At 42.7% G+C, this 10770-nt stretch overlaps 2 protein-coding genes across 2 annotated transcripts in view; both read left to right on the top strand.

Annotated features, from left to right (window-relative positions):
• Window positions 1–576: 576 nt before the first annotated feature.
• dand5 (DAN domain family, member 5) lies at window positions 577–1659 on the top strand. The gene is made up of 2 exons (XM_085911608.1): window positions 577–1038; window positions 1375–1659. Exons 1-2 carry the CDS (start codon window positions 577–579, stop codon window positions 1657–1659), a joined length of 747 nt encoding a protein of 248 aa, XP_085767734.1.
• A 3183-nt stretch (window positions 1660–4842) lies between these two features.
• Window positions 4843–10770, top strand: part of LOC147057070 (nuclear factor 1 X-type-like) — a 120108-nt gene continuing 114180 nt past the window's right edge. Inside the window, exon 1 of the mRNA XM_085912882.1 lies at window positions 4843–5340. The gene's annotated coding sequence lies outside the window, so the exon portion shown is untranslated. The remainder of the gene's footprint in view (window positions 5341–10770) is intronic.

Below are 10770 nucleotides of genomic sequence, written 5' to 3'. Positions count from 1 at the left end.
ATATTTTAGTAATCGTTCTTTTTAAACTTTGATGTATTTTCCTTTTTTTTTCATTTTTATTTCTGTCATGATTAATTATAGTTTTGTTCTCCTTCATCCAGGTGTAATGTTCACACTGTGTATATAATGTCAGAGTGGCTTAGTATTGCATAACAAATCTGCTTTATTTCTTGAATGAACACGTATGCCTACTATTCCACTGTAATCTAATGTTGGCTCCAACAGTGGTACTTGCACAGGTAAGGAACTCATTTGTTTTGCTATTTGCCATATATATGTTTTTCTTTTTTTGTTTGTTATCCTGAAATTGCTGCCTGCCTTTTGAAGCTCGCTGTGATGTCTGCTGCTGTGTGGGAAATGTGACACCTTCTTTCCTTTCAAGTGCAGGTAAGAGCCACCATTGTGTATAAAAGCACTCCTTCCTTCACTTTACCTCAGCACTGACAGCAAGGTCACCATTTGGGTACCTTGGACCAAACCACCTCCCTAGAATTGTTGTTTTTTTTCTCTGCCATTTTGCATTTAGTTTGATTCAAATCGTGTCTATATTTTTTGTGAATGAATTATTTATTCATCATGATGTTGCAGATGATCATCGTGGTATTATTCTCTACTTGGGCGGCGTCTTTCCCATTCCCTCGCAACGCTTTAGAGCACACCCGAAAAGTGTCAAAAGTTGATTTTGAGTCGTCCGGCGCTGGACCCGGCGAGCCTGTCCGTGGCCTAGTGAGGGTACTGCAACTGGATCCCCGCACTCTGACCCGGTCCAGACTTTTTGGAAGGACAGGCCAGACCCGGAGCGCCAGACCGCCCTTCCCCGCCTTCCTGTCTCACGGGCGGCCCGGACCGGCCCTCAAGGCTGCTGAGAGCCCGCTGTACCACCTGCAGCCTGAAAGACCACTTGAGACGGAGCACAAGAAAAAACAAGGCCTTCACATGTGGCAGAGGGCCGTCGATAAAGGAGACAAGATGCCCGTGTCTTTGCCCGCCAATCTTAAGGATGCCAAACAGACATGCGCTGCTGTTCATTTCATCCAGGTAACGTCCACCACACACAATTTGATTTTCTTTCTCACAGGAAAAAATGAAAGTAGAAATTGTTTAGATGGCGTAGTCGCTAGGACAACTGGCCTCACACTTCTTGAATTCTGGGTCTGTAGCATCAAAGAAATTTGAAAACATCTGGGAAAAAAAGACCACCACTGCCCCCTACTGTAGTCTATGTGCAATTACACCACATTAATCACAATAATATTTTTTTTTTCCATTTATTACGCAGTAGGACTATATTCTGTTCTTGGCTTATTGTTTTGACTTGGTGTGAATATTGCCAAATATTAATAATGCCTTAAATCTGTGTACCTGCCAACCCAGCGAGTGACAGCAGTAGGCTGCAGCACCGTGAGCGTCCACAACAAGCTGTGTTTCGGCCAGTGCAGCTCCCTGTTCGTCCCTGTCGAGGTGGACCCGGCCAGCAAGGGGTTCCGCCAGCGCGCTCCCTGCTCCCGATGTGGCCCCTCCAAGGCCCGCGCCGTCACTGTGCCCCTGCAGTGCGGCGCCGATGAGGTCCGCCAGCGCCGAGTGATGCTGGTGGAGGAGTGCAAATGCGAGACGGGCCGTGAGGAGAAGAACCCAGAGGAGGCTTCACCACATTTGTGAGTGCTTTACAAAAGAATTGAGGAGATGGTGCAGTATGAAGTCATCATTATTCTCAATGTCATCTCACCTCCATTATACGGAGAAAGTCATTCTAATTGGGATACTCTGAATTATGCAACATCTGCACCATCAAATGAAATGTTTTCTGAAACTGCCCCGCCAGGTAAGGTTGTTTTGTACAAAACCCTGAAAATTATTTAACCCTTCCCCAAAATTTTCTTTTATTTAGTTTTATTCATTTGACCCATATTTTGGGTGTACAAATACCCCCAAAAGTTGAAATCTATGTTTTTCTAATTGACTGTCTAAAGTCTGAACATGTTGTTCAGAAGGTTAACGATGTTTATTCAAGCTAAACACTTTCCAGACAGTCCACAACGGACATGTGTCTACGTTAAGACGACCTTTGACGTTTCCAGAGGGAAATATTGTGATCCATTAAAAACAAAAAAAAGAGATTGTTCCACCCGCTCTTTGCCTCTTCTTTTCTTGCCAACTCTGAATTAAAAATGCAATTTAGTTTGTATGCAAAGCTCTAGTGAGAACATAAAGAGGGCTTGTTGTTGTAACTCCCCCCTCCCCTCCCCTTCCCTCTTTCAACATCTCCACTCCTGCATGCAAGTTCTCAGCTCCTATGTTTTATTAAAAAGCCTCATTCTGCACACTTTTAGCACATCACATTTCCAAGTGAGAGCAAGGCCTGGGTACTTAGCAGTAAGCAAACATAATTGTTTCAGCATGCTTCCCCTTGAATTATGTATAGGAAGCACCTCTTCTCATGGCCAATCCTCCTTTCAATGGAGTTGTGGGAATTTGAGCATCATTCACCACAGATGCGCTTGAAACCGGAGGGTGCGCTTGATTATGTGCTCCCATAAAACCTATTATTCATTTATAGCCTGGCACCTGGGTTTGGTAAAGTGAACTCATCCCCGCACATGCCGACATGGACTCCCAGAGGAGCGTCAAAAGAAGGGGGCTCTTTACGTCGCCTTGGCACGCCGTCCCAATGCCTGCTTAGGCGGCCATTTGCATTCACGCGGGGCTCTCGGCAAAAGTGAAAGCTCTCATTTGCGCTGCGGGTGGTGAGGGCGGGGGGGGGGGGCATTGAGTTACCCCAGATTGCATTAGCATGTGATTAGCATTTTGGGTTGATGGCTATATTTTTCAAGATTGATGGGACAAATATTTGCTCAGGTCTTAAAGAGGAGGAATTAGGTGCCACTTGTTTTCAACTCAAGGCTCGTATTTTTTTAAATTCCCCACAGTCAACTTTCCACAGAAAAATCATCTGCGTGTGACTCGTCGTTCCTTTTGTCTCTCGATCCCGAAAAAAAAAAAAAAGAGAGAGAGGGAGCTTGTTGGTGGAACAAACAAGGTGCAAACAAGAAAGCGCACCACTTAGCGCGACAGATGTCAGGCCTTTTTTCGCAGAGCACTCCTGCGTCATTAAGGACGGCCTGGTTCCCATGGCGAAGGGGAACGCAAGGAACGAAAAAATCAGGAGGGGGCCCGGTGCCAAGTCCGCCGCCTCGGGGATCAGATCAGCGTCACAGGGTGCTAAGTGGCCTAGTTAGCGCTTTAAAACAGCACAATGAAGCTGCCTGCTCTGAGCGCCTTTTAACTGTCACACATGCAACTTGCTGGGAAGAGTGTGTGGTGTGTGTTTGTGTGTGTGGGTGTGGGGGGGGGGGGGGGGGGTCAAGGTGGAGCGAGGTCACACCATGATGAAGATATTGAGGCCTATAACTTCAATGAGTCAGACTCAAGCTATTCACACTAAAAATGATGGGTCGGAGTTTGTTTTCCTGACCAACTTGCTGTCGATTTTGAGTCGATTAGGTTACCTTGATTCAAGAGTTGTTTTTTTTTTAAATATAAACAGTATTATTTGACGTATTTTAAGGTACTGACTTGACCCCAGAACTAAATAAACTTGTAAGACACCAAAGTACACACTTTATTCTTTATCCTCTGCGAGGAACAGAGCTCCAAGAACAGCACGGTTCTGACTTATACTGCCCCCAAGTGGCCACGTTTGGCACACCAGAAGGAACAGCAAAATGGCTATTTAACGAATGCAAGTAATGATTTGTGATTTCATTCCTTTTTATTTGATATCATAAACACCTGATCTTATAAAGCAAATCAAGTTTTTTTCAACAAAATATTATTTGTGGTGTGCTGAGGGAATTTAGAATGAATTGGAAACTTTGCATGCCGCTGAAGTGGAAGACTTCTTTCATCCACTAGGGGACTCTATTGCTTCTAAATCGGCCCAGTGCTCTGGACCAGATTTAGGAGATTAACCCTTGGATATGGCACGAGGAAGTGAAAGCAAACAGTGGTCCAGCTTGCACTCAGTCAAGGAATTGTTACAATGGAGCAGCAATAATATTAATGTCATGTTCAGTCATTCGCCACTCGCCAGACGCCATCTTGTCACCTACATTCCCCCAGTGATGTTTTAGTGCTGGAGGTGTCAGGTTCTGGCCGTCAGGGTGTCTGGACCACGGCTAAGTTCTGCCTCCCCACTGATGCGGCGCTACATGCCCAGTGTGTGGTGCGAGTCTGGACCAGCTGGCCAGAGTTGGCTTTGCTGGCGAAAGTACCCCGGACCAAGGCTGCCAGCCTTTCTGTCTGGATGCCAGCCAGCCAGCCAGCCCGCCAGCCCACCAGGCTGCCTGTTGGCTACAGAGCTCGACGCAGTTAGGTGAGACCTGGTGATCTGGACCACATCAAAGTTTGTCATTGGTGATGTCCTTCTTTGCTTTGACCACAGTGTTTAGACCACAACTACCAGGTTAAAAAAAAACAAAAAACGTGTGATTCTTTTGCCACATATGAGGAAAAAAAGGTTTTCAGTGAAGAAGTCATATGTAAAATTTGTTTTGTAAAAGCTGAGAAGTTTTTTTTTTATAGCACCATCCAGGGTTCATTCGTCTGGTTGCTCTTCAACTGTTATTTGGTAAAGCATTTAATGTTTTATGAAAACAAAAAAACTATATATACTATTGCAGCTGTGAAAATACTGCATTTGATCACATTTGCTACTAGTTTGAAAATCAATATTATCTTTTAATATTAGTTCTCATAAAGAAAGGCACTTGTGACACATGCCCCGCCCACTCTTAAGGCTCACTTCCTTTTTTTTTTTTTTTTTTTCATCTCAACCTCAATCAGGCAGGTAAGCAGTGTAGGCCTCATCCCTGACTTGATTGTTTGTCAGGTTCTGTTGTCACCCAGCGTCTAAAATGGTTTCAATTGATTCAAAGCACCTGTAGCTCAAACTTCACTTTCTGGAACTGGATTTCCCATCTCTGCACTAGCTCCTTTGTCTCGCTGAGGCAAAATTAGCTAAATAGACAATTAGCTGAACGATATCAGCTTCTTACTAGCCAGATATGGGTTTGTGCTGTCAATCAGCAGCCCAAAAAGCTCCACACAGACCCCCCACGGGGAGCAGTAGATGCTGTCAGCCGGCCCGTTTGCATCCATTTCGGATATATAACGGCCCAGATAACTCCCAGAGGTCGCCTTGTGGAAATTTAAAAGTTGGACATGGAAAGATTGGGAGCACCGAACTTCCAGCGAGGAGGCCGACCCTTCAGCCGAGTGGGGCACCTCCTTTTCGGAATAGGCGGCGGAGGGAGTACCCCATAGGTGGACTTCAGGAGAAATGTAAGTTAAAATAACTCTACAGATTTCAATTGAATGTATTTGTATGTTTCTTATGCAAGAAAACAGACAGACGTGACAGAAACGGCATCTTAGCTGCAGGGGTTGCTGGTTTTTTGCTCTTTTAAGACAGCCATGGAAAGTCAGAAGTTGAGCTATTCACATTTTGAAGTTGGTTGCTCTCCTTTATTTTTGACATTATAAGCATCTGTACAATGTTTTCCAATGGACAAAAAACTCAAGTGACTCCCACCAAGACATGAAAAGAGGGGCAGCCAAATTCCCTATCAAAAGTGGGCCTTTGTGATCCCATTAGTTATTTCAATATTTCTCCAAAATGAATGGATAAAATAGAAAATGGAAATGTTCATATCCATCATCAAAAATGCCTAAAGTCATATTGTTAGTGATACATGGTCTTATTTCTAAATTAAAGCAATTTTCAGCAATAAAAAGTTAATATATATATATATATATTTTTTTTTTTTTTTTTTCTTTTTCATGGACTATTAATACTTATTTTTCCCATTTTCATTTTTCATTAAATTTTTTTGTTTTTTGGCTTGTTGCTGCTTAGCGGCAGCAGGCGGAGGGGGATGTAGATGATGATCCTGGACGATGATGATGATGATGATGATGATGAGAATATGTTGCTATGACAGGTGTGTTCACATGCCTTGCAGGTGATGTCTCTCATGCTCACTTAGCTAATGAGTCCAATTAAAGTAATTAAGAGCTGGCACGGGGGAAACCAACCCCCCCCCCCCCACCACCACACACACACACACACCTCCATTCTCCCTCTGCTTGGTCACATCAACATAACAACACGGATCCTGCGCCGTTCCATGCTCATCAACTCTTTCTCTCCTTTCTATTGTCTCAGCGTCTTCCTTTTCGTCTTCCTCCTGCGGGTGCATCGCATTCCGTGACTCTTTAAAAGAATCATGAAGACTAAAATGAGCACACACTTCACATGCACTTAGGAGACCCTTCTTTTCACAGTGGTGGGCAAAGAAGAGGGCCTGATGGAGAAAGAGCGAGGTTCAAGAGGGTGAGGGGAAGATGCCAAACTCGGCCCTAATGAGGGGAGAGATAATTGTTTTGTTTTGTTAGGCAGGAGGGGCTGGGGGGTTAAAATGACATGCCACACATGGTTTTGAGATGACGTGCAAATGGAGGGGTGGGGGCATGTGGGCTTCATACAAAGGTGGGGAATAGAATAAGTCCTAATTTACAACCCAGCGGGGAAACTATGGCTTTATATCAGCAGATTGGGGAGTTGCAAGGCCTAAGAATCGGAGGGTCAAAAAATGAAAAAAAAAGTGTTTCCCCACTATATCATAATACACTTAGTGTAATTTATACAGGAGCTGGTGTAGGCTTCAGCTCACATCCTGACACTCACACACACCTCCTGTAAACTAAAAACATTGGGACAACATAACTATAAGACACAAGTTTTGAATTCCTGGAACTGATCAACTCTAGATAGATTAAATTGATTAATGTTTAATCATTTACTACTAATCATTTTGATTGAGTCTGTGACCCATTCGTTCCAATTGTTAACCAGACTCTCAAGTGTTGGCATGTTACACCTTTAAGTCTCATCAGGTATCATGAATCATGTGGGGGGGAAAACAATTATGTCCAGAATGTATAATAATAATAATAATCATAATAATAATAGACATTATAGATAGACACTTATTTTTCCATAGATTTAATATGGTCTTCTGAGGAGTTTATATAAAAAAACGTATGCTCCCCTTCTACCAATATTCTGGATAGAAAAGTCAACCATATGGAGGACATTAAAAATAACTGCACCATTCAATTCACCCAACCTTAAACAAAAAATCCATGTCCCTCTCATAAAAGAAGCTCACTGTCAAAATAAACATTCACATATTAATCACTCAGTCCCATAAATTATGATAGTGACAAGGGCTCACATCTGGTGGACATAATTTGTCCTGCCACATCTGCTCACATTTATAAAAGTGTATAAAAGTTTGATTTTATTTCTCGGAATGTGACAGGCGCGCGAAAAACACCTTTGAGGAGTCGAACCGAGAATACGACTTTGATGTGAACCCTGGATTTTCTTCATGAGTCTGCAATTTATTTATTTTTGACAAAAATGAAACAGGACAACTTGGCTTTGACTTTTTTTTTTTTATCACATTTGGGAAATATAGACACACAACTTTAGTGACCTTGCTTGCATAGGGAGGAAAAAAAAAAGAAAACACCAAAATGACATCTGAGCACACATTGGTAATCTGGCGACTCGCAGCAAATTATGCGGGTGGGCTGTGCTTTGCGAGCCAGGGTGGAAGGAGAATCAGCTCCAGACGCCTGTCACCTCCCCCAAGAAGATAGACGGCATCATTACACAGCCACCATCATGCTGTAGCTCATCTGGAATCATCCAATCATCATGACTTGAAGCTGAATTTGACACCACTCTCACTTTCTATTATTTATTTTGCAATTCATCAACAGCCATAGAAATAATGGGCCGCAGTTAGTCAAATGGCCAATTTTCATCTGTGGTCATTTTGTCTGATGTTACTAGGCAACCTGGAATGAATAGATAACAGCGACGGAGATTTGCCAAATTGTTCAGCACGGCAATAACGTATCATAATGTAACACTGTGCTGATTTACTCTTTACGCGTTATTGCAGGATACATACGAGTTAGCTACTCTGCATTTTAGGGCAGATGGAGTAGCCGCCCCTCCAGACCACCAGATGCTGATGTTTTTCCCTTTATTTGCCCTGTGGAATTAATATTGGCCAATCTAACGCCAAGGGGTTCGGTTTATAGTTGTCAAATTTGTACAGATGTCCAAATTTGCCATAGTCTCTCACTAACCTAGTCAGTAGAGTCAATAATTGTATGAAAAGCACCTCATGGTTATAAAAAAAAAATGAATTTCAGAGTATAGGAAGACCCCTAATATAATGATAGCAATATCTTATATTTCAATGTTGTTAGAGGTGAAAACATTTGTAAAAAACAAAAAAGTGACAAACATGATTTGCCTCTGTAGGCCACATAAGTTAATTTTGCAAGTATCTATTTACCCCTTCAAAATAAAAAACTGATAAACCCCCAATATGGCTTTTTCCTCCCAAAAAATAAGAAGTTCACCCCCCTGCAAAATTTAAAAAAAATATTGTAACAAATCTCTGGAAAAAATTATTAAATTTGCTTTCGGTCCAATGTAATAGAAGAACCATGTTTATAATTTCATCCATGTTCTTGGAAAATCATTCAAGGCGTATGAATACCTGTTGCCCATTTCTGTCCTACATTGTGTTCCGTTTCTAATTAACTCCATTTTACACTTGTACGACTTTTAACAATGTTAAAAATGAGGTGCTTTACATTATGCGCTTGGCAGTAAATTCAATGAGTTTCATTGCTTTTACATCTGCTCGATAGCATTTATATGAATGTTACTGTAAACATTTCTTTATCATTGATAAAGAGTATATGACGCCCACAGTTTGACCTTGAACTAACTTTATTTTTTGTTGCTTCATATGGGAAAAATGTGAACACATTGGATGTTTACCACAGTCTGACTTTGGCTAGCCCAACATACCTAATGGAGAGCTTTAATAGCAAAAATAAATTGGCTATAAAGTCAAACTATTGTATATCGTCTCATAATCTTTTAATCGGTGTTTTTGGAGGACTTTTCTGCCATTGGTGTTTTGTCAACCAAACAACCAGACATGTGTGTGTGACTGCCAATATTTTGCAAGAATTGTGTTGCATAAATTCTGCCTAGCAACAAGTGACCACGTAAGCATGTGAGATGACCGCAAACTATAATCTACCGGTTAAAAATGGTGTTTTATCATATAGACTGCATACTGCCCTGATAGTCTTGTTGGAGACAATATTGGAAGTAATAAAAATAAATCTGGCAGTAAGGGAGAGTACTGGATCTTTTTCATATAAAACAGCAGTGATACATCGTAATAGATATGTCCCACCTTGCCAGCCTCTCAGACTCAAGAAGAGTGTGCCAGTGTGAGTAAAAGAAGATTGCAGTGATGCTGCAATGAGATTGTGTGTGTGTGTGTCTTTTTTTTGGGGTACAGAGGAGGGGTGCAGGTGGCACGGAGCTGGCGTGGGCCCGGGCTCTCTGTCCCCTGGCTGTGCCAGGCTCCATCTGTCATCAGCAGGAACATCTGCAGCCCAAGGTGCCCTTGTCGCCCAGCGTTAGAGTAACGAGTTTGGCGTTTCCATTAGGCCGTCGCCTGCTTTGGCGTCGGCCAAGAGCGTGGCATTTTTTGGGTGCGAGCTTGTGGGTATCTAGATAGCAGGACGAGGATGAGAGAGCAAGCTGGAGATTTGTTTGTGTGTGCGTGTGTGCCAGAACAACATGGCAACGCGGCACATTGACCCAGCTGGGATGAGCCGGCATGTCGAGTCATGTCCCCTCCTGATGAGAGCCGGTGCCCAACGCGCTCATGCCACTGCCAGACCTCGGCTCTCTTCTCCTCACCCAGCCTCACATCTTCCCGTGCCCCATCTGTCCTCCCCCTCCCGCCCTCTCTGGTCCCTCACTCACCTCTCTGCCATCCTTCCTTTCCTCCCCCCCGTGCTCCTCACACTCGCTCTCCTCCGCATCTGAGCTATTCTCACTTTTTTTTAATCTTCCTGTTCCCAGAAAACAGATGGTACTTCTTTCCCGCTTCTTTTCATCCTCGTCTCTGTGCATCTCCCCCTCCCCTTCTCCCCTCCCCATCCTGTTCCTAACCTCCATCCCTCCTGCCGCCTTGTTCCTTGTTTCATCAGCATCACTCCATTGCGGCCTTTCGCTGATGTTTTCTTTCTTGGAAATATCTTTTGCACATTTTGGGATTCCTTCAACAATCAGTACGTCAACAGAAATAAAAAAAATATAGAGTGACAAAAAGGAATTGGTAGCTAAACAAAAGAAAAAAGCAGTCGTGCATGGAAATTTTAAAAGGAAATGAAAGCAAGCTCCAAAACGAATTGTCCACCCAAAATAAGATTGAAATCTAATAAATCAATTCACTGGCATGCTATATTTGAGTGACTATTTTGAAATAATAAACATAAAATTAATTCATAAAATATTAAAAAGAATTTTTAATAGGATTTGATCATCGAAACGATATTATCAACTTCTGTTCCCTTGTTTTGACCAGATTAATGTTGCCTGGAGTTGTTCCATTGTAGCAGATTCCCCATTCAACAACTTATTCAAATATTTTTCCATATTTAATTTTGACAGCTGCCATCATGATGCATTGCTTTGGACAGCAAACTAGTTGAGTATCAACAGATTGTGCTTTGCGCTCGACTGGGCACGAAAATAGGTCCCCATAGTAGTTGATTGACTCAACAGCACCTCTGCTGGTTGCAACCTGGTAATTA

The sequence above is a fragment of the Syngnathus leptorhynchus genome, chromosome 5, assembly GCF_054491065.1.
Source record: "Syngnathus leptorhynchus isolate UIUO chromosome 5, UIUO_Slep, whole genome shotgun sequence".
NCBI lineage: Eukaryota > Metazoa > Chordata > Actinopteri > Syngnathiformes > Syngnathidae > Syngnathus > Syngnathus leptorhynchus.
This window is presented reverse-complemented; position numbering and strand designations above follow the sequence as displayed.